This window comes from Anopheles gambiae, chromosome 3 (genome assembly GCF_943734735.2).
Source record: "Anopheles gambiae chromosome 3, idAnoGambNW_F1_1, whole genome shotgun sequence".
Taxonomy (NCBI): Eukaryota; Metazoa; Arthropoda; class Insecta; order Diptera; family Culicidae; genus Anopheles; species Anopheles gambiae.
Genome location: NC_064602.1, coordinates 307,976 through 330,695, shown reverse-complemented (window position 1 = coordinate 330,695; position 22,720 = coordinate 307,976). Strand labels below are relative to the sequence as shown.

At 44.0% G+C, this 22,720-nt stretch overlaps 5 protein-coding genes and 1 pseudogene across 6 annotated transcripts in view; 4 read left to right on the top strand and 2 right to left on the bottom strand.

Annotated features, from left to right (window-relative positions):
* The window catches only part of LOC1278206 (zwei Ig domain protein zig-8), a 63,163-nt gene extending 47,226 nt beyond the window's left edge, over nucleotides 1-15,937 (bottom strand). The window contains exon 1 of the mRNA XM_061653263.1: nucleotides 15,919-15,937. The gene's annotated coding sequence lies outside the window, so the exon portion shown is untranslated. The remainder of the gene's footprint in view (nucleotides 1-15,918) is intronic.
* On the bottom strand, nucleotides 207-2,663 carry LOC133392693 (toll-like receptor Tollo). The gene is made up of 2 exons (XM_061653251.1): nucleotides 2,503-2,663; nucleotides 207-2,435 (listed from the first exon to the last, which is right to left on the bottom strand). Exons 1-2 carry the CDS (start codon nucleotides 2,535-2,537, stop codon nucleotides 308-310), a joined length of 2,163 nt encoding a protein of 720 aa, XP_061509235.1. The 5' UTR covers nucleotides 2,538-2,663; the 3' UTR covers nucleotides 207-307.
* LOC1278209 (uncharacterized) lies at nucleotides 2,902-5,331 on the top strand. Its single transcript, XM_317761.3, has 4 exons — nucleotides 2,902-3,711; nucleotides 3,775-4,390; nucleotides 4,455-4,544; nucleotides 4,609-5,331. The coding sequence occupies exons 1-4, from the start codon at nucleotides 3,176-3,178 to the stop codon at nucleotides 4,675-4,677; spliced, it is 1,311 nt and encodes a 436-aa protein (XP_317761.2). The 5' UTR covers nucleotides 2,902-3,175; the 3' UTR covers nucleotides 4,678-5,331.
* LOC1278210 (gustatory receptor for bitter taste 66a) lies at nucleotides 5,482-12,971 on the top strand (annotated as a pseudogene).
* LOC3291583 (facilitated trehalose transporter Tret1) lies at nucleotides 14,583-18,159 on the top strand. Of its 2 annotated transcripts, none has more exons than XM_061653257.1 (8): nucleotides 14,583-14,827; nucleotides 15,987-16,359; nucleotides 16,687-16,879; nucleotides 16,960-17,027; nucleotides 17,198-17,418; nucleotides 17,546-17,746; nucleotides 17,822-17,887; nucleotides 17,958-18,159. In XM_061653257.1, the coding sequence occupies exons 1-8, from the start codon at nucleotides 14,782-14,784 to the stop codon at nucleotides 18,065-18,067; spliced, it is 1,278 nt and encodes a 425-aa protein (XP_061509241.1). In that variant the 5' UTR covers nucleotides 14,583-14,781; the 3' UTR covers nucleotides 18,068-18,159. The 2 variants fall into 2 exon arrangements, with proteins under 2 accessions (XP_061509241.1, XP_061509240.1); XM_061653256.1 differs by having other exon boundaries at nucleotides 14,585-14,827; nucleotides 16,960-17,101.
* A 1,599-nt stretch (nucleotides 18,160-19,758) lies between these two features.
* Nucleotides 19,759-22,720, top strand: part of LOC1278211 (uncharacterized) — a 31,160-nt gene continuing 28,198 nt past the window's right edge. Inside the window, exon 1 of the mRNA XM_061662140.1 lies at nucleotides 19,759-20,129. The gene's annotated coding sequence lies outside the window, so the exon portion shown is untranslated. The remainder of the gene's footprint in view (nucleotides 20,130-22,720) is intronic.

Sequence of the window (22,720 nt, the reverse complement as noted above, 5' to 3'; positions counted from 1 at the left end):
TTTTGTAACGCCTGTTCCATGGTTACTGTCATTGGAGGGTTTTTTGCTGCTCGAATTCTCCTTTAATAGGGTAAAAGGTTGCTGGATGGTAGATTTTTGAGTCTATCTATGATTGCTATCGATCGAGGCTTATCGACCGAAAGCAGTTGTAAAACAAATAAAAATAAATCAATATACAAATTAAAATATCAGAACTCATGATGAAATGACCTATAACCATTCTAACAAATGTGTGTGTTTTTTTTTATTTATAAACGCGACATGCTACTCTTTGTAACGTGTTTGAAAATAGGGTTCTATATTGTAATTAGATATCATTATTGATTATCGTTGCCATGCTGCTATCTCTGTTAGCATAGCGCCTTCGTTCAACACCGTACGATCCACGGTTTAATTTAAAAATTCCAATCATGATCAACCCTATTAGGACACAAAGCATAACCAACACTGCAATATTCACTCCATTGCCATTTCCACCGCTACCTTCAACTTGTGCTGCACTCTGATGGACTAGTAACCGATCCTGCCCCAACATACCACTCGTGCTCACAATGTTGCTGATCCACTGCTCGACTCGTTTGCCTAGGACTGTGTTCTTATCTATACTTTCCTGCGCCAACTCCAACGCCTTATCCACCTTAAACGTCTGCTCGTATATCTTAAACTCGAGTGTTTTGGCACGCAGCTCCTGCTTGTCCAGCGTCAGATTGTTTGCCGTCTCGATCATACGCCGTAGCTCGTCGTTATCCGCCCCAACGCTTCCGTTCGTACGGTTCGCCACCAATGCAAGCCGTATCTCGAATAGTGACTGTCTCAAACTGTTCACATCCTTCTGGATGTTGAACTGATTCTTCGTCAGATCGTACACAGCACCATCCAGCTTGCTGGTTTGATTCGCTACGTCCGCATGGTTCTCACTAAACCGTTTCACGTCATCCAGCACACTTTGCAGCAACGTTTGCAGGGCACTATCCTCGGTGGTGCTGTTCAGATGAGGATGCAGCGCCTGCACATGTTGCAATGTGTTGTTCCAGTTGGCCAGCGGATTCTTGTCGTCGAAACAATAGATACCCTTGACGTTGGTCTGATTCTGTACCGCTTGGGACTTGAACAGTTCGATTGAATGTTCGTTACAATAGCGCACAAGCTGGATCAGATATGTACAGTTCCAGTTGTTTTCCGACAAGCCGATTTTTACAAGCGCCGGGAACGTTTTCTTCAGATGCTCATAGTTCAGCGACTTTAGCCGATTACCGTCCAGAAAGATCTGCTGAAGCGCTGCAGATGACGTAAGAATGTCAAAGTCAAACCGATCGAGGTTGTTGTAGGATATATCCAACCATTTGAGAGATTGTTGTTGTGCAAAGGTTCCGTGCTGGAGGTTGGAAATGAACGTCCGTTCTAGTCCCAATTGCTGAAGATTGGCTAGCTTTGCAAGGCTAGTGATGTTCAATGGTCCGATGTGATTATTGGACAGATCCAGGTCGACGAGCGAATGGAATTGCTGTATCGATTCTAGAGATGTGATCGAGTTATTTGCCAACCTTAACGTTTTTAGTTGCATGTTTGTCACATCACTCACTGTAACATTCGATATTATATTGTTTTCCGCGTAAACCGTTCCAATCCACGGCGATAGATGAAGCGCCTCTAGCGTATTGTTCGTAAGATACAACTGATTGACTTTTATCGTTCCCAAATTCAATTTCGTTAGCTTATTATTGCTTAAAGAGACAATGGTCAAATTTGACGAAGATGCTTCTAAATTTTCAACTAAAAATGCTCCTTCTTCAACCATATTGATGTGGTTGTTTTGCAGAAGAAGAAATTGCAGTTTAGTATTTTTAGCAATTATGCCCGACTCAATGACCTGCAGCTCGTTGGAGTTGAGATAAATCGTACGCAATGATTTAAGTGGTTCAAATACTTTGTTATCCAACGATCGAAGCTTGTTTCCAGTCAACCGAAGCAATATCAGATTTAATAGTGTGTTGAATGTCAATTTATCGATTGAGCTGATATTGTTGAACGAAAGATTAAGCTCAAGAAGGGCAGTCGCTCCCGAAAAACAATTTGCATTAAGCTGTTCGATTGCATTGCTAGACAAATCCAGCTTTTGAAGATTGACTGCCCTGTCCAAACTGTATCGATTGATGTATTTGATTCCACTACGGGTAAAGTTGGCCACCAATAAATTAGAAAATGTGTCGAACAACTTTTTGGGTACTTCTTGGATTGATGACATTTCGAATTTCACTGTTTGTTTCTGTGATGTAGAATCACATGTGAATAGTGGTATTGTTGATTCGTCGATGATTACATTGGAAAATTTTGCTTCAGAATAATAATAGCCTTGTGTTGTACATCGATAGTGTATTTTATTGGTACTCGATGAGGGTGTTGTCGTTGCAGCTGTTGTGCAATACACACGGTATCTGTTTGTAATGGAAATTAAAGAGCTTGTACATACAAAACTATACCTTTTCGGAGCATTATACTTACAACAGAGTCAAATAAATCACACATTTCACTTTCATGTTGAAGAACTATTTTACAGGACCACACCCGAACACTGCTGAAGCAAAACTGAGTTTAAACCATAGCTCCCTTAGACCTGCTTGTGGTTGTAAGATAAGCATGTTTGATAAATAATTTCCGTTTTCTTTCCTTTGTTTCTGTTTTTTTTTTGTAGAGATGCAAGTATAATGTCACTGAAACTCTCAAACGATGGCTTATGTACGACTTGGAACTAGTTTATCTAAGCTTTAATACTTGATAGCGTATGAAAACAAAGCAAATGTACCCTTGACTTCAGATTTATCTTACGATTCTTTTGTTGGCATCTATTTATGAAGATATTATAAAGAGATCACGTCACTATCGTTTGAAGATCAAGCAGATAGAATGATTCTTTCAGCTGCTTAGCTTAGTATGAACTTTGATCATTAGTTATTGCCTTTTTCATACAACCCTAAATAAAGTGGGCCTGCTTGCAGTAGTATGTGATTATAATATAATCAATTAATCTTCTTCATATGAAATGACATATCTTGTCACAATCTGACAATGGCGAAAGGAGTGCATCAATTATTAAATAGCCACCAATCCAATCCGAAGTCGCATTTTAGCATATTTAACACATTCTTTCGTATATTGGTAGTAACTCTTGGTTGCAATGCCTCGTCGAAAGGTATTCGCATGGAGCATCAGTCTACAAAACGCCATTATACCGCTCTATATCATCTCCAAAGTGGGCTGCTTAAATGCTTTCACATATTTACCACTTTTTCATTTTCTCGATACGTATGCTGGATGTAAAAGTGACAAATGTGTTAAAATAGGAACAGCAGATATTCCAGTTAAGCGCTTCAAAGGAAAGGATGGCAAACCGTTGGCCTTTTCTTTTATTGGTGTGCTGCATGCTTTGGGATGCAGCTTAGCTTATGCTTCGTATCACATCCTGTCCTCGCTGAGCCAGTCGGGTAAGCTGACCGATTCCAACTTGGTGCGTGTGGCGATCGATCTTAAGAATCAGTACATCGGTTGCATACTGGTGTTGGGTATAGTGATGGTATCTCTCGTTCGTCAGCCAGCATTTAGTCGCCTTATTCAGGTGTTGCTGAGTGTCGATCGGGCAATACCGGAGATGGTTCGAACTGCTGGACTATCGGCCATCACGAAGGTTAAAGTCAACAATATTGTATGGCTACGGTAAGTTATTCTACAACTTTTTTCCAACATAATTCAGCGTTACTTCATCTCTCCTACTAACAGTAACGTACTGCTAATGCTAATCCTGGGTGTCGGTGTGAAGGCAGTGCTGGAGGTAACCAACTGCCTCATGTACATCCGTGACAGTGGTTCCCCATTCTCTTCCAACTGCCTGCTGCTTTGCATCATACCTCAAACGCTTTGCGTTATCAGTGAGCTACAGTTTGTGGCGTTTGCGCTGCTAATCAGCGAGCGGTTGAAACTGCTTAACCGCTGGCTGCTCCAACTGCTGCCCCATCTGGGACGTGGCAGTGAGGCGGCGTACGAGTCGGTGCGTCATCTTGTCCGCATCCATGGCCAGCTCCTCAAGGCGATCGGGCTGCTTAACTGCTGTTTCGGAGTGCAAAACACGATCCTGCTGCTTTACCAGTTCGTGACACTGGTGGAGCTGGGGTATAACACATGCATGATGTCCGTCCGGTATGCGGAGGCCAAGGTTCAGCAGGGCGACAGTACGGAAGACTTTCTTGAAACCGTGTACTGGGTGGTTTGGTTTGTGGTAGAGATATTTGTACTGTGCTACTTCAGTCACGATACAGTGGAGGAGGCACGTCGGACAGTTCATCTTCTAAGGATGCCAAACGTTTACGGACCATGCCAACGAATCAACTTTCGCACGGTAACGTTAGCTCTCCTGTTTTCCACATTTATTTTCTATTCGCATTCCAATACACTTTTTATAGATTTCTCAAGAACAACTAGTGTTTCGGAATGTCAAGACGAGCATCTCCTGTTGTGGACTCTTCACCATCGATCTGACATTATTCCATGCGGTACTGGTTTCATTTCCGCGCCAAACAGCTGCCAGATCTAATTATGTGTTGCTCTATCTTTCAGATTATTGGTGCTACAACAACGTACCTAATCATTTTGATTCAATTCGATCAATCGTTTAACGGTGATTAAGCCGTTCGATTGTTGTACACTCGGCCATAACAAAACGCCTGCCACACATGGGTTTTTCAGGAAAAATCATACAAACAACGTTGTTTCGCATTCGACGCGTTTCGGCATTTCCCTTTAATTACCCGATTTAAATGCATATGCTACGGAATTGCCCATGTGGAGGACCGAACGTGGTGATCAGTGAACGGGAAATTTATGCAATCATGATTATAATCATCGCGCTCGATGCCAACTCAGCGCCCCAACCCGGTCCTTCACTGACTGTCCGTTATGGTACCATTGCGGGCGCAGCGGGGCGTTCATGAATGTGAATGATCAATAAACGCTCCGGGAAAGCATCATTATGTGACCGAATCGTATCACGATGAGTGTCATTTCTAGCATGGTTGGAGCAAATGGTTCTGAATTGCCGTACAACAAGCGCTTAAGCACCTTTTGTAATGTCAAATTGCATAACTTCAGAGGCATGCAACGCTGTACAATCATCGGGAGAAAACCACCGTTTCAGTAAAAGTAAAAGAGCTAAACTTAACCTTCCCACTACATCTCTACAATCACTGCTCAACGGTGCCAGAACCAATCAAATTAACACTTACGCATGTATTAATAAAACATCTCACCCGAAGCGTGAACTGCGTTCTAACACACGCTCAATTATGACTCACTTTACTTTGAGGTTAATTGCAACCCATCAGGCAAGAACATTAATCATGTTTGGTTCGCGTCGGAGTGGCTTGTACGTCGTACCAATCGCTATAGCCAGTCCAGTAACACAGTGTGCCGTGCTCGATGAAAAGAATTCTCCTCCCGCTTCGAAGTGTTGAACCATTTCCAGTGGAGTGATGTGTTGCAAGGGTGCACTTTCTTGCTTGTACTTGAGGAAATAAAGTCTTTTCGCAGTTTCACCCCCACTTCGATCCCACGGCTACGACTGCACTGAAGAAGCTGCTTATCCGATGAATGGAATAAACACCGGAAAGCCACCAAGTGCCGCCTCTCCTCCGGACTACTCACGACAGCAGTTCCTGCGATGCTTCCGACCACTTCACATTCTATCAAGCACGTTCGCTTTGTGGCCGTTCGGTGGCTGGTCCTCCCGTTTTAACCGTTGCAGCACACTGTACGTGCTGGCAGTCGTGACAGCGTACAGTGCGTTTCATCTTTACATTAACTACACGGACGCGTACAGCGTTGGAACGGGCGAGGATGGTGGCAAACCCGGACCCGATTCAACGCCAACGGTCGACAGGCAGCAACAGGTCGAAGCGAACTTTGTATCGATAGTCATCGATGTCTACAACCGGTACTCGGGCTTGATACTGTTTTGGTTACTGCATGCGGTCGCCCTCGCCAACCACCGTTCGCTGACGGCCATTGTGTTGGGCGTGCTGCTGCTTGACGAACAAATTGCCGACCGACTGTCGGTGGTACCGAAGCACGGCCAGTGGTGCAGGTGAGTGGTGTTGTTCCAATTTTACAATCAATCAACATTCGTGTTGCGTCCGTGTGTGTATTCAATCACGCTTCCCCGAAAATTTGCCAGATTTATCTGCCTGCACATGACATTCGTATTTCTCTGCATCGGATTTGCCGAATGGTACAACTGCATCATGTACATGAGCGATTTCATCCCTGCGTCCGAGTACTGCATCTTCGAGTGCTTCATCACGATGCTCACCAGCTCGACGGTTGAGCTGCAGTACGTGGCCTTTGTGCAGTTGATTAAAAACCGTCTCCAGCTGATCAACGATCTGCTCGTCGAGCTGACCGCTTACGGCACCGACGAGGAGCAGGCCCATTACGAGCGCTTTCGACGTGACGCGAAGCCTCCGGATAGGGGCGAAACCGTCTCCACCACGCTGGAGCTGTTGAGGGAAATCAGTTCAGCCACCGCCAAGCCGCATCATCAATCGCGAACCGGCCCAATCGAACGCGCGGCCAATGCAAACACGACCGCGCCGCATGAACCATCCATCCCTCGGGGTGGTGGGCGATGGCATAAAATCAAGCGGCAGCAGCAAAAAATAATTACGGTCAACCAGGCTGCTCCATCGGTGGTGATGCCGCCGCGAACGCAAAAAACACCACTACCGGACCAATTTCCGCTGCTCGTTGCCAGCTTGCTCCGAGCGGCGGACCACTTGCAGCCAACAGCGTGCGAGCGCCACATCAGAGCGAAAATAATTAATGACATAAAAAATTTATACACACATTTGCATTTATTATCGCTGAATATTAATAAAGCGTACGGGGCGCAGTTGATTTTCATCCTGATGACGCTGTTCGTAACGCTCACGACGCTGCTCTACTACTGCACGATGAAACTTTTTCGGCAAGTATTGTAGTGTGTTTCTTTTATTTTCATTTGCTCTTCTCTTCTCTTCAGCCGTTTCGCTTGCATTCGCACTTTCTGCGGCAGTTGCATTCCCACTGCACTGTTGCTCATTAAACCGTGCATAATGGTTCGACGATTAAAACATCAACTTTAGCCAGCGCGCTCTGTGAGAGAGAAAATGGGAATGGGAACCCTTTACAGTCAATTTCTTTTACTGTGGTGTGGAGGCAGGATAGGTTTATGTGATGTTTAATGCCCATACACACACTCACACTTCAAGAGATGAAAGCGGTACAATTTATTTTTATACTTTTGCTATTGCTTTATTAATTGCATGTTTTATGGGGAGGGAAGATGTAGTGAGTGAAATAAATTAAAAATTGCCACAATACAGATAAGGGAAAAATTATGAAACTTTGGTAGTTTTATTCTCCTTGATTGTAACAATTATATAATATTAAATTCAACAGTGAATAGGGTATTGACTACTCTTGACATGTCTCTCGCTCGTGAACTCATGAAATAGCTCCAGATAACAAGAGAATAAAAAAATCCAGATATATTGCAATAGTTTAATTGCTATTCCCCATTACATTAAACAATATTCTGGCAAATTCTTGCTGTGGCTGTGTGTTGCAAATTACATAACTGCCTATCTCCGAATCAACGTCCGTGCGTGGACGTGGAATCTTTCCAAAAATCCATAACTTATTCGCACATACTCTCAAATCACCCGCGTTCATACCAAGCGATTGATTTTATTATTTATATACATTATAAAACGTGTGCATGTGTGATTACCCGTTACTGCGAAAGGCTCGATGGCGTTGCAATTCCCAACCATCTGACCATGGCACACCTACTCTCTAACGCTGTCCATTTGTTTCCCTTTTTTCGCATTCCATCCCACCAGTATGCTGTGGTTGGGTCAGTGGGCAACACCGGCCGAGCTGCTACCAACCTTCTGGGAGGTCTTGAGTACGCTCTCGTGGGCATTCATATCGACGTTTCGCATTCTGCGCATCTGCAACGTGTGTAATTCGGCAAAAAACGAGGTAATTGAGGAAAAACATTCCACGCAGAAGGGATCCCTGGTCCGTTGCTGGTGTGATTTTGTGTCGTATTGTTTCCAGTTTCTGCATACGTGTATGTGTGTCTGCCTAATCCTTTCCCTTTTTTGCGATACCCCTACTCCCCTATCCGACCATGTTGAGATGGATGGATATGGTAGAGCATGGCAAACGGCATGATGCATTTTCCCCCCACCCTTCCATGGACACACACACACACACACATACGCTGGGCTTTATGCACATCCTATGAAGAGGATGCACTCAGCTGCAGCTACAGTTTTTTCTTCTCTTTCACCGAATGCACAGCAATCACAGCACTTGGTTCACAGCATAAGCACTCATCTCGCAGGCACAACCACCACGCCACAGGGTTCGACACAGCACAGACAAACGTTGTTTCGATCTATGCAAAGATATGCTAATTAAGTGACACCCCGGTTTTAGAAAATAGTTGCACACTCGGTTACGGATGCACAATTGCAAGCCGTTTCTCTTGCTTCCGGTTGCTTCATCGCTCTAACAACAAATCCCTTGCCACACTGGAAGTCTATTTGATTTGTAAAACAGAATGCCCAGAGCACAGTTTCACTCTACATATTCTGTGGACCAGTAGCAACAAAGCAGGTGGCTTAGCATGTTGGTGCAAATGGTCACACCAAACTTAGAAGAAGATAAAACAAGTAGGTGAAAGCATTCTGCACATTCGCTATCCTGCAGAAATGTAGCAAAAGCTTTTTTGTAACATTGGATTTCAATCAAATTGGTATACACATTTTCCACGAAATTCGGTATCTCTACACGAGTAATTATTACGGAAAATTCATCAAACTTAATAATTATTATTCCATACCATAAGTTCTACAGCGCAAGCAACCAACATACCCATTACAGGGTAAACAGCATTTTCCTTTTTGTTTCCCTCGCGATCTTGATGCAAAAATTGACACGAAATGCATTATGCGCGCCTGCAAAAACATCGCGCACGCGTTGCAGATAATGATCGTTACGATTTATTCGTACCAGTCCGCTCTCCCAAAAATAGTAATAACAATGACGACGCCGCCAACGATGATGATGATTATTATTATGAATAATTGTATGTGTATAATAAATCAGCGTGCAGATTGTTTGCCCATTGCACCACCCAAAAGTGATTGCAATTTCGTTTGCATTTCAATGACAAATTAAGTAGTGCTTTCCTTCCCTTTCGCCACACATTCTCTCTCTCTCTCTCTCTCTCTCTCTCTCTCTCTCTTTGTTCGTATCTCTTTTTAAGCCCAAAAAGCACTACAAAACTGTCCCCTTAACAAAAGCTTTGTTTCTGGTGTACGTTTTTTTTTTTTCATTATAGATCAGACACACAGAGACTCCCAAAAATATTGTTTCTGACGTTTTCTTCTCTTGCTTGTGTTGCTTGCTTGTGCCCATACACCTACCGATACCGTTAAATGATTGCACTTTCGGTACGGACCTGAAATTGCGGCACATAAAATCCTGCTTTTCACTTTTCCACCCGGGGTGTTTTCCGTTTGTCCACTGGGGTGCGCGCCCAGGCTTCTTGTTTTATTGTCGTACGTTTCATTATCGGTCGCCAACGCTCTCTCTCTCTCTCTCTATTTCTCTCTACAATGCTCCAACGGCACATGGCAGGCCCAAAAAATAGGCAGCCTCATACATGGACTGGGCTGGAAAACAAATTGCCCCGACACGAAATCGATGGTAAGCCTTGTTCAGTGGGGGAGGGGGCGAAAAGGGGAGGGGGGCGGGAGGGTAGAGTAGAGAATGCGTGAGTACAAAAGTGCGTTTTAGGTTGGGAGGTAAGGCTCCTGTTTTTATTTGAGCGTCATTCCGTTTTGTTAATGGCGCATTGCACTCCCCTTCAAGCGATGGATTTTTTGTTTCTTTTGCCCTTCACCCTTCCTCTTTCTCCCATTTCCCGTTCACCCACCGCAGGATGCAATTGTCACTCAGGAGGAAAAGTTATGTTTTTAATATGCCATACCATACTGACCCGGATCTGACAGACCCTCTGCTCCCTTTCCCTCGTGTGCAGTGCGCGTTTGCATATTTTGTGGTTTTCCCACCCATAACACACACGTACACGTACGCACATTCGATTCAACTGCCCAATACAATCTCTGGTGTGCGTGGTTCTGGTTGTCCGGAACGCACAACCGCACCGCGTGATCGCGTGCTGGTGGTTGGACGCAAAACTATGACACTCCAGCAGCAGCAGCAACAGCAGCACCGGCAGCATCACCAGCAATTTGCATTAGAATGTACAACCACCCCGAATGTGTTATGAATTATGTAACGCCCCATTGTTGCAACTTTCCGGTAAATTGATTCGATATCCGTCTTTTTGTGTACAAGCATGTATGTGTGTGTGTGGGTGTGCATGTGTGTTTTTAGGCCGAAACTCTTCTCACAGAACATAACCGGTCTGGACCACCCGAATAGCCGAATTGTTTCACACGAGATGGCGATGATTTGTGGTCAATATTGGGACTGCCTGCTAGGTCCGGTTTTAGTAGACCCACTACGCGCAACACACCGGATGTGAAGCAGAACCATTGGCAGCAGCAGTAGCTACGTTTACGCTGTCCGCCTCACTTGCTAATGAATGGTCATAATTTCCACCCTCCTCCGGATATTTCTATTTGAACGCAATCGCTTATTTCTTAGCACGATGGGTGTTCTACAATTCGGACATCGTTTATGTGTTATTTTTTCGTACTTGCTTTCAGGCCCTTTGGGCACAATGAATGTAGGCACTTACCGAACTGCTGGCCAATTATATGCAGCAGTTTTGTTAAAGGCTTATTTTGGAGCATGTTTTCGAGGTGCACCCGTATAGAGCGAACATCCAACCGACCATTTTGATTGTGTTTCGAAATTTGCATAATTGTGATACGGAATGAGGATTCAATTATGTTTCAAACTTTTGGAGTGTATGGATGTGTTGGAAGAATATGAGCACAATTAGAACTACATGAAGTTCGAAATCGAAATCGTCCAGTCTTAGTTTATAACATTCGTTTGGAGAATAGTACAATCCTTTTGAGGTTAAATTCCTGTACATGAAGCTTCTTGTCTTATCGACGACCATACAGCACCATGTCACAGAAACTTATATTTATGAGAAGGACCAACTATTTGAAACTGATAACCACTGTAAAGTGGATATTAATTATAATAACATTCGAATCGAATTCAATTAATTCAATTAATCACCAAATAACAGACTGAGGAAAGTATCACACACTATCTATTTCCTGGGTAAAGAACTAAAAAGACTTTGACAGGATTGAAAATGCCGTATTATGAGGTGGAAATAGTATTAATCATCCATACTGTGTGATTCATGGAAACAATTTGATTTAATCCTCATGTAATGCAAATTATCGTGAACCACTCACTGTTTTCACAAACCAACTTGTCTACCTTCCCAAAACATCGCTGGTGTGGGTTTTTTTCAAACACGTATCGACGTATTGCCTGCCGTATGTTCTCCCCATAGCCTTCCTTCACACCATAATCGGATCGGAATCGACTAAATGGGGCGCGCTAGCAAAACATCATAATTTATAAACGCTCACACTAAAACTAATTACAAACTACAAACACACGTACACAACTAATGCATCTCCTATCCTCCTTCACGATACACACGCTGCCGTGGCCGTGGATGCGTATACAACAGGTGCGTCTGCTTTCGCTGCAGCTACATCAACAGCGGATCGAATTCACCGCCAGTGGTCTGTTCACCATCGATCATGGGCTAATGTTTAATGTGAGTATTAGATGCTATCCTCCAGGCTTGCCCAGTCCTTGCCACAACCACCGGGTGTGTGGGGTAAAATATTTACCATCGGTAATTGTTTCTATTTGCTACACGCCGTTGCGCCAGATCGTCGGGTCGCTTGCAACGTACCTTCTGATATTGATACAATTCGATATCGCACAAAACGGCGCCAAATGGAAGACGGAACTGCGGGCTCCACTAGTCTGAAAGCGGCCACCCCTCGTCATTGTTTCGGTGCAATCCGAACATTGGAGATGTTACGAAGCTCCCCAAACAGCACCTCCCTATCCCTATCACCACCTGTCATTGTGATAAACGACACCAAGGATCAAAGCACCAGCCGCATCGGAATTCATAATCCATACCAAACCTCCGGCCACGGGATCTTTGCATTGTATGTGTACTTGTACCGAACCGTGTACCGTACAAACTATTTGTTGTCCATCTAGAAATACCAGCGCAACAACGGCGTTTGCCTTTGCTGGCAGCGGCAAATATTCCAACGGCCGGATAAGATGCGATTTTATCCAGCCCGAATGCGCACTACAGCACACGCACCCGCACACAGGCAAACCAATGCACATTGTGGCGGATTTAATCTCGATGATAAACGTTTGACCCGTGGTACGTTCGCCTTTCTCCTCGTTTCCCGCACTGTGCAACCAACTGCCCTTTGGTGATATTCTATTGATATTCTCTTCTCTCTGAAGCGTTCCCGGTGACCGCCAAGCAAACGCCAGGGCCAGGGTCCTCAGAGGGAGCTTCGTGGGGTGTTTGTGTAAACTGGCGCAGCATTGAAAGGAGATGCCCGATGTTTCAAGCGACACCAATTTACGAGGAATGTTTTAAAGAAGTTTGCAAACGCTTTGTGCTGTCAACGGTATCACGTTTTATGATCGTACGACTTAGGACGTGTCAAAGGTGAAACGGGAAAGTAGATAACACTTTCTAATAGTTTGCTATTGTTTATTTTATTGCACAGCTGTTTGCAAATGGGAATAAATATAGACGCTTTTTGCTTAAAATTTCATGTGCATTGGTCGTAATATGACGGTGAAATATATTAAATTTGCCAACACCAGTCTCCTTTCGTTGTTTGCTTTATGATCCCCCACTTTAACTCCCTTCATCCTAGCTAATCACATCTTTACATACTAGAATGGCCCATCCTACCTTTTTCGACGTGAGTTAATTTAGTTGCCCTTTTGCTGCCACTCGATCGAACACACGCAAAAACACACACAGTACACGCCCGGCTACTCTTTGCGCTCATAAATCATCGTGTGAATAACACACACACTTCCGCGACGATAAGAGCCTACCGCCCCCCCCGAGTTGACCTGTGCACAGTCCAGTATGCCCGGTTGCCATCGCCAAGTGGTGATCCGGATCACGACCCCGGGGGGCCCTCCCGGAAGTTGTCTCCGTAAGCTTCATGCACCCCCTCGTAACCCCTTGCGCAAGACAAGAACATCGAAAAAGCATCATAAAAATTAGCCCTAACGTGCGCTTTCTCGGTAGCATAATTAATTATGTTTTATTGTTATTGCTGATAGAAAACGGACTGCCCGGCTCCGGAGTGCACGCGCGTACTCTTGTCTTTCACACCCCGTTGATTGGATCCCATGTTCGTGGCCGGTGCTTCGGAAACTGTGTCCGAGATTTGACCACATCTGTGAAGGATCCATTGCCGCGGTAATTAAGTATTTGGCATTAAACCATCTTTGTAGTTAGGTGGCTGATCGTATGCACAATGAAGGTGTAGTTTTAACTAGATCAGTAAATTTACTATTTTGGAATGGTATTTCCGAATGATGTTTCCTTTTCGGAGCGTTGACGTTCTACAAGTTAGTAGAACAACTGTTCCACATTGCATGAGATATGGTGCGTTTTTTAAATAATTTTAAACTTATTGTTATTGATGCAAGAAGTGTAATTATAATTGTTTATGGTGTATCACTATCAACACATGCAAAAACACAACAAAATTCGACCGATTTTAATCACAAAGAACAGGCGATAGCGGAGCTGTTCAAATATACGCGCTTTAGCTATCAGACGCTAGATGGCGGCATATGCCACGGCGAAGTCACTGCCACAGGGTAACTCGCTGCTTTTGGTTTATTTGGAAATTATTTTTGTTTGCCGTTTCATAAAAAGTAGCCCATTTTAATACAGTAAATTACAACTGACAAATTTTACCATCAACTTAAGTGTTTATTACTAATACTAACTCATCCGAAGACAATGCACAGAAACAATCAAACAACAATCAAAAGCTCTTTCAGTGAAATTCAGATTTCCAAAACGTTCATCAATAATGTACAACAACTAAGCGGCTTTGCGAACGTCAACATACTATCCCGATTTTCCTTTCCTGTTGGTGAAGTATTACGCACAAACTTCCTAAAACAGAACATCTCGATGCGTTTACCGGATTCAAAATCCAGCACACTTCTCCCTCATCACTGCTGCAAAGAGACACGAACACACAACCCCGCATAGAACAACAAATGATGAACACACACTTGCCGAAATCGTTAGGCACCCCAAACCCCCTGCTAAAGGCACAAAGCCCTGACGGATGGCTGATGCTGTCCGGTCGTTGCCGGACGGTGCATAAATCAAAACCCAAAGACAGTGTAAACTGGCCACACGGGCCGCGCGTAAGCAGAGTGAACAACTCGGGCCCTGCGGCCAGCTGTTTATCAGAGTAAACACCGCCACAGATAGACTGCCAGTGCTCGGCAAGACGGACTGGCAGCCTAACTCCATAGCTTCATCGACGACGCGGGTGTAGTAGCCCGCGAGCGCACCAGGACGACAGAGCAGAACAGTGAGACCAACCAGGGCAGGTTCATTACCTCCGCGTGACAAACTACCGCACCACGATGGGCCATGTGGGTGTGCTGCGGCAATATATGGCCACCGTTTTAGGTTCGTTAGTGTGCCTGGTGTGACAGGAACAATTTGTGATTTAATGGGCTGTGTAATACTCATGTTTTGGGACAAGGGTATGAATTGAAATTGGCAAATTCGGAAGCTGATGGTGTCTGCGTGCATGTTTAGTGAGCGATAAATTTCCCACCTTTCACATGCATGTGGAAAACGCATTCAACGTGTTGTAAGAAATTATTCCTTTCTGCCATACTTAATTGAAATTGCTTTTTTCCGTCTAAATCTAACAAAAAAGGCAACATAACCGAAAGCTTACTTCACTCCAAACACTATGATTTTGAGTGTTTTGTGCAACGCCAAAAGATTCCATTAAAAATATGCTTTTAACAAACGGCAGTTCTGGATTCGGATGTTTCGACCCTGTTCTTTACCTAGTTACCTAAGTGAACTTTAAAAAAACGCACACACATTCGCTCGGGGCTCGGGCTGTTGGCAAGAAGGTATAAATAAACCAATTTGCTTCCCGCAGGGCAAGGCGAGCTTTTTGGCGGCCATCCCTCGCAAAAACCCTTGCTCGAAACGTCAAAAACCGCCACAACTACTTTCAAAAAGCATCACCAGCGAGGGAAAATCGCACCGATTTGGAGTGTTGACGAGCTCACGAAAACCGGGTTTTAGCCTACTTAAGCTCCGTTTAATATCGGTGATGCAGATCTCGAAAACGAACCCGGAGTTGCATAAAGCACACAAACAGTAGCAATCTGTGTTGCAAGCTGTCTCTAGTTTGTGCCATGCACATGGATCCAACTACACACACACATACCGGAAACAGGCATAATCATGCACTGTTGCTTTTGTGTGCATCTTGTGAGTTCCAAAGTTGAAGCTTGCAGTTGATTGAAGCAGTTTGATTTTCGACCCGAGATTCGAAGCTGATTTGCATTTTAATTATTTAGTGCTGCCACACGCCCGGAAGTACGTTTTTGTGCGCCCAACCAACAATAAGACAGCTTTTCCAGCATAATTGTTTACCAAAATGATACCGTTGCTAGGCGACGGTCGCCTCAGCACACTGTAATTTAAAGCCCATGATAAGTGAAAACAACTGTGTCCAGCAGTTATTTACTCACCACACAAAGTGCGTCCGTAGACTTATCGTGCCGCTGGTTCTTCCTTAATTTCTTTACTTCCTGGTCAGTGAATCTACTCGGTGTTAGCTATGGAATGATCAGTGGCTGGTCCTCGTCCGCTCTGCCCACGCTGCAGACATCCGCCGGTGATGAGAGGCTGCTGGAGTCGGGAGCCATTACGCTGCAGCAAGCGTCCTGGATCGGTGGCGCCCTCTGTCTGGGTGGGATTGTCGGTACGCTCGTCGGTGGTGCGATTGTGGACCGGCTCGGACGCAAGTGGACGGCTTGGATAGCGGGACTGCCGTTGGTCGTGTGCTGGGTGCTGGTCATCGTGGCCAATCATCCCGGCTATCTGATGGGAGCTCGCTTTCTCGGTGGGCTGGCGGGTGGTATTGAGTTTGTCGTAACCCCACTCTACGTGTCCGAAATAGCCTGCACAAGGTAAGGACAAATTCAAATACGTTCGTTACAACCGATAACATTGAAATACAAGCAGGCTCCGAGATACACGGTTAACGGGGACCGAAAACGGCCGCAAAATATCGCGTATCTCGAATTTCCGCGTAAGTCGAATTGCCAGCCAAAACATCACTAATCTTAGTGTAATTTTGCAAGTAGGGGGTGGTTTTAGATATGTGAAAACAATTCAATTTGTTCAAAGAACTGTTAAATTTAGAAATCCGCGTATTTCCGAATCTGCGTATAAGAGGTACCGTATATCTGGGGGACCGCCTGTATTGTTTTTTTTCTCTCTTTTCTTTCCAACAGTCACCGAGGTACGCTGTCCTCGTTGCTCATCCTGTCGTGTTGTCTGGGCGTGGAGTTTGCATATCTTGCCGGTGCACTGCTGCATTATTACACCATCCCGTGGGTCTCCGTCAGCATTCCAGTGTTTTTTCTCGCAACCTTCTGTTTCCTGCCCGAAACTCCGTCCCATTTAGCCAAGGTGCAAAAGCTTGCGGTAAGCTTATCAATTCTCCTCCGCTTTACTCTAGAAGACTTCCTTAATCGAGTTTTTTTTGTAACACCCCATCGTTCCAGGCTGCCGAACGCTCATTGCGCTTCTTCCGTGGCATCCGGTCGGAAAAGGACACTATCGGGGAGGATGAGTACGTCCGTGAGCTTCAGCTGCTACAGAGCGTACACGCCAAGGACGCAACCGTGCTATCGTGGAGCGATTTCAGTTAAAATTCCCAATATCCTTTTCTATGCCTTTTTTCACCAAAACGGATATTAAAACGGGCGGGGTTTTCTTTCCCTTTTTGCATTCATTTTCTAGCGAGCCGCCATGCACAGCTTGGCTTGCTAATCTGCCTGACACTGATGGCGCTGAATCAGTTCTGCGGTTGCTTCTACATGATGAACTATGCCCAGTCGGTATTTGCCGAGTCTGGCTCGGTGCTGAATCTATCGCCCAGCCTGTCGGTCATTGTGGTCGGGTTGATTCAGCTCATCGGGTGCTACGTCTGCACGCTGCTAGTGGACCGTATAGGTCGAAAGGTATGTGCTCTTCCAACACGGAACTCCCAGCACCAAGCTCCAAATTCTGGAGCAACGGAACTACATCTTCAAATGCAATCCTCTCTTATTATTCTTTCATTCTGTGAAACCCCAAAAACTGGGCCAGATCCTGCTACTCATCTCGTCCGTTGGGTTGACACTCGGACAGAGTGTCTTTGCGTCGTACTGCTACGGTCAGGAGCTAGGGTACGATCTAACGTCGTTCAGCTGGCTGCCTTTGGTTTGCTTCTCCGTAATCGTTTTCATTGGCACAGTAGGCGTCGGAACGATGCCGTTCGTTGTGCTGGCGGAAATCATGCCACAAAAGGTATGATCTATGAACGACTGTTCAATTCTATTGCTTGCTTTGCGGTATTCAAAACAACCTTTGATTACTTTACAGATCAAAGGATTCGCAACCACCTTATGCATGGTGACGAACTGGACGTTTGCATTTATTGCGCTGAAGGTATAAAAGGATTTTGATATTTCTTGGTAGAATTAGTTTTCAACATCAACTTTTCCGCTTTCTCTTCCAGTACTTTTCAACACTCAGTATTGTTTTTGGCATGTATGGGTTGTTGCTATTCTTTGCAATCTGTTCCCTCCTGGGCATGTTGTTTGTGTTGTTGGCAATGCCAGAAACTAAGGGTAAAACCTTCCATGAAATAGAACGCATTATGGAGAAGTAAACGACACAAAATAAACATTCACGTGAAATCATTTTCTGAAAAATACAAATCTACTATAAAAAAAATCCTCTGACAGACGATAACCACATATAAAAAGCTTAATTTTATGTCCCACAGTACACAAGGTCAAATGGCGGTTGTCTTCCGTTCATTACCATTTGATGGGATTCTCCAACCTTCCGCCTGGAGGCAACAACCGAAAAAAGTATTTCATGTCTACAAAGCAGATACTGCTTACAACGATTAACTGTGCGGTAATGAGTACTTAATTTCGTTAAAGCCCATAATCGTTTACGAGAACGTGAGATGAATGTACAATTTCTATTCCAACAAACACATCCCTAAAACCGTATCTATTTGTAACGGATATTGTAATACAATGCTCATTTCTTTTGCCTCGTGGCCACGTGACAGGAAAGTACCTAAAAGCCCGTTATTGATGTGTCTGTAACAATGTTGTGTTCCAGAATATCTTTAAACCTCTTACATTTCAATAATATTACCTCCTGTATGCTCTAGTGGTTAGCATTTTATTGAAACCTAACGCCATGCTAAGTTACAATCTACTTGTAACGCATTTTTTTTTCTTTGCGATTGATCCTTAAATATTCAACAATGTTAGCAACAAGCTGTACTGTTTCTCTTCGTTAAGTCCTTTCCATAGACATCCAGCACGCGCAATGCTTGCATCTCAAAATTATCTAGCGAAGTCTCGACAGGGCGCTAGGACAACATTTGATCGTGATAAATACGTGACACGATTCTCAATGTACCGTTCATTTTCACATTGACATAATTTTGCACTCAAACCAAACAACGCCCTCGGAGATGAAGGACCATCCGCCTCCATCAGTTCCCGTTTGACAAGAAGGCCTCCTATCTTAGGGCGCGATTTCAAAAGCGAACATCGTCATCTACGCGTCTTGCGCAACGTCATGGAGCTTTCGCTGCTGTCTACAACACTTTTTCCGTAGCCATCTTTTTTTGGATCAAAAACAAAAACAAAATCATTACATTTCAGTACAAATGAGATGAGAAATGGGGTGGGCCCATGCTTTTTTGCACACCATTCAGTCCCGTTATTGTGTGCGGCAGTAAGTGTTGGCATGAGTCAACGTACGGATGTAGAAGAACGACCGTACCACTGCAGTACATCGAAACGAGGCCAAACCGGCGATGACCGGGCGATATTGACGACCGGAGCCATACCACAAGCGGGTCACTCTTGCAAAAAAAAATGGTAATATTGGACGTTAACAGAGGAGTAAATGCAGTTCAAACGAATTTTTGTTGCTGGTGCTTTTTCTTTTTCGACCTTCCCCGTGCAGCGGTTCAAATGAGCGGTTCAAACGTGCGAGGGCACGCGACGGTCAGATGGGGTGTTGAAATGCGCATGCCTTAGAAGTAACTCATTTGCTTCGTTCCAAATTGAGTTCGGTGAGAAAGAATTTTTAAACACTTTTTTTATTAATAATTCAACAAATTACATATGTTATAGACAATCGTTTCTCTTTATGAAGTACCACATATTCGATAGTAAAACGATAAACTAACACAAAAATATACTATGCATTTCTAACGCACTCACAGTTAGAATACTCCCTTAGTGTTGTTTTTTTTGCATGAGAACACTCATTCTGCTCATTCGACGTACACTCACGAACTGTCAAACTGTGAAAGAAAGTCGTTTACCAGTTGTCGGCTGTTGGCAACAAAAACAATCTCTGCACAATGCAAACGTAAACATTGGTCTCGCCGTCTATAAGTGAAAGTACTGACAGTTTTTATCCTTCCTTCGGGTAATAGTTGCACCATAGATGAAAGAGTGATGTGATAGCACTTGCGGCACTAGCAAACGGTAACGGAATGTGCGTACGATCTGGGCTGCAATGCTGCAATTAGTGTTGTCTAGTCAAATGGACTACGGTTTTTGTTGCTGTATTGGTGACTGTGTGTGCGCGTGCAGCAGTTGGAGCGAGTGAGACGGCAAGATGTAATTTAGATCAACGCATACTGAAGGTAAGTGGATAGGAGGGACGGTATCGATTCAGTGTCCCAGTTTTGGCAGACTGCCAACAGTGCGTCCAGACGTTATAAATAACTAAAACGAAAAAGACAAAGACAAAAGGTGCAGCGGATAAATTTGCCTGTTGCAATTCGATATGCTTTTCAATGTATTCTTCTCGCAACATAGTACGACTGTATACGATCTTATCACTAAATTTATTGATATTACAGTGGCGTTCTTTTTCCGCTTCTAATATCATATTAGTTGCCACCATATGCGTGTAACCGGCATCAAAAGGGAACAGAGTTTGCAAAATTTTATTGATGATTATTAGTGCGGCTGCGGCTGTCTGTCGAGTCGGATACGATTGGCAATTGGTTGGGGTTGAGTTAAAATGTTGCACCACGGCATCATCCCCTCAACTCTCCCACTCCCCCCACCCACGGTTCTCCGAGGCGACCAAATGGTTCTTTTATTGAAGCCCCGATTCGCTGACATTAGGTCGCCGGACTACCCCGTTATCTTCCTCCCCAGCGAGAGACGATCGTCCTACCCGAAACTCACCACCGGACGCCGCCAGTCTGCTGCAACAAACGTCTACTGCAAGTGCATTCTATTTTAGATTGTTACCGCTAACCGATGTTCAGACGGCGTACCAAATCAACCAAATAGAAACCGCACCCTACCAAACCCGGAGCAAAGGGGAGCGGGAGATGTTAAGGTTGATGCCCATATGGCAGTTGCGAAGCAAACATTTTTATGTTATATGGGAAATACGTGATTTCAGCTGCGCGAACGCGCTTGCAGCCGTTGCATTCGACAGCATGTGGTGTATGTGTTTGTGAGTTGATATGTACATCATCGATCATTAGATTGATCGGAATGGAACGCCCACCGCCCCATGTTGAATGCGGTCGTTGAAAATTAGAATGCGAGGAAACTGGGTGTTTCGGTATCGGCGCACACAATATTGCGATTTGGTTTCGATTTTCTAACGATATTCTAATTGCCCGTTGATTGAATTGATAAGCCACACAAATTTTGCCTCCAGGCGAGCCGTGACAGCCGTGTGTTAACGTCCAAACGAGCAAACATGTATGAAATGCGCCAAAAAAGGGCATCAATTGATTAGGTTGTGGAAGTGATGTTTCCGATGACTTATATTAACTGTTAGAAACACATCAGCATCATTTTATAGCGCAGGGTATATTAATAATAGCAACGGAAAGCTAGCCGTCATAAGGAGCAGTACGATCATAGGCCGACCTACCAATTAATGGATGACAGCATTTGCATACATTGTCCATCATTGATTATAAACAAACAAGGCCACTGACTCAACATAAAAGCGTTTCGTTTGACCTTTTTGACGAATGCATACAGGATGCAGGAGAAAATAGAACTCTGCAGCTACATAATACAGCCTTTAATTAGGACCAGTTTTCCTTTTTTAACTCATTATTTCGGAGCAACGACTGATGAAGCGGAACGTGCTCTACCAGATTGCATTGATTGCAACTGCTCCGAATTAGGCCATAGCAACGTCCAGCTAACTTATCGGCATCTGCCAGCTACGCAAAACGACCAAAACCGATACAATACTTATACTGATTATGCATGCTGACCCGCAGAATACATAAGCAAGTGTATAGCACTGATTTGAAATTTCGTAAGACCAGCCAATGCTCTTTTTGAGGAAAAGCATCTTTTTTTTGTGTTGTAGCAAGAGACATTCCGCTGCGGTGATACGGACAACAAAATAAAGCAAAACTACCCAGCTCGTTAATAGATTATTACGACCGATAGCACAAATCAGTGGAAAAACGATTGGCTGTATTTTGAACGTTGTTAAACCGCGTTTAAAAAAGAACTACCCGGTGTTGAGCAAAGGAAGTACCGCTCTGATTGTGGAGTGTTTTTGTGTTTTCAAAAAAGGAGCAAAACTTAAATTGGCTTCCGCTGCGCAACAGCGTTCGTTTGATGCGAATGAGATGTAACAACCAGAAACAGGGGAAACATGAATGCGTCCTTCAATCCAGAATCAAAGCCTTGTTTTTAAGGAACTAACAATGTAACATCAAACAAAATGGATGTCTTATAGCATCATTTCTTCCTGTTTCTTGTTTATTGTTCATAAATTATCGTGGACATATTTTTAGTTCAGTTCAGTTAAACGGTTTAAATTATGAACAATGTCAGATACCCCATAGCAAAAATACCTCGTTAAAGCTACGTAGGAACAGCAACGTGACTTAATCTTCATATTATTTTAGAGATAGAAACAAATTTCAAACGCAAACGAACCCATTTAAAGGTTCATGAAAATAGGCACTTTTCTATTAGGTTTGTAACGTAAGTGCCAATAAACTTAAATGACCAACGTGATTATCTTATCACAAAGTCTCTAATTAGAAGGCAATAATAAATAAATTACCGCATTACCACTCAGACATAGTACGATTTTAATGATTGTTAAATTGAAAACCTACATTGAAATACATCGCACATGCATGTAACTCTTTGTGCCCCTAAGCCCATTAGTTTTCGAACCACAAATTAACAACAATCAGCTTCCCGTTGTCGATTGCACTTGTCCACGTCT

What these genes read in the sequence shown, in the direction of transcription:
- LOC1278209 (XM_317761.3), top strand. Translation starts at nt 3,176, where the DNA reads ATGCCTCGTCGAAAGGTATTCGCATGGAGCATCAGTCTACAAAACGCC. An exon ending in AACGAATCAACTTTCGCACG is followed by an intron (nt 4,391 to 4,454) that starts GTAACGTTAGCT and finishes CACTTTTTATAG; the next exon opens with ATTTCTCAAGAACAACTAGT. An exon ending in ATCTGACATTATTCCATGCG is followed by an intron (nt 4,545 to 4,608) that starts GTACTGGTTTCA and finishes TCTATCTTTCAG; the next exon opens with ATTATTGGTGCTACAACAAC.
- LOC133392693 (XM_061653251.1), bottom strand. Translation starts at nt 2,537, where the DNA reads ATGAAAGTGAAATGTGTGATTTATTTGACTCTGTT. An exon ending in GTGATTTATTTGACTCTGTT is followed by an intron (nt 2,436 to 2,502) that starts GTAAGTATAATG and finishes CATTACAAACAG; the next exon opens with ATACCGTGTGTATTGCACAA.
- LOC3291583 (XM_061653256.1), top strand. Translation starts at nt 14,782, where the DNA reads ATGGGCCATGTGGGTGTGCTGCGGCAATATATGGCCACCGTTTTAG. An exon ending in TCCGAAATAGCCTGCACAAG is followed by an intron (nt 16,360 to 16,686) that starts GTAAGGACAAAT and finishes TCTTTCCAACAG; the next exon opens with TCACCGAGGTACGCTGTCCT. An exon ending in TTGCATTTATTGCGCTGAAG is followed by an intron (nt 17,888 to 17,957) that starts GTATAAAAGGAT and finishes TTTCTCTTCCAG; the next exon opens with TACTTTTCAACACTCAGTAT.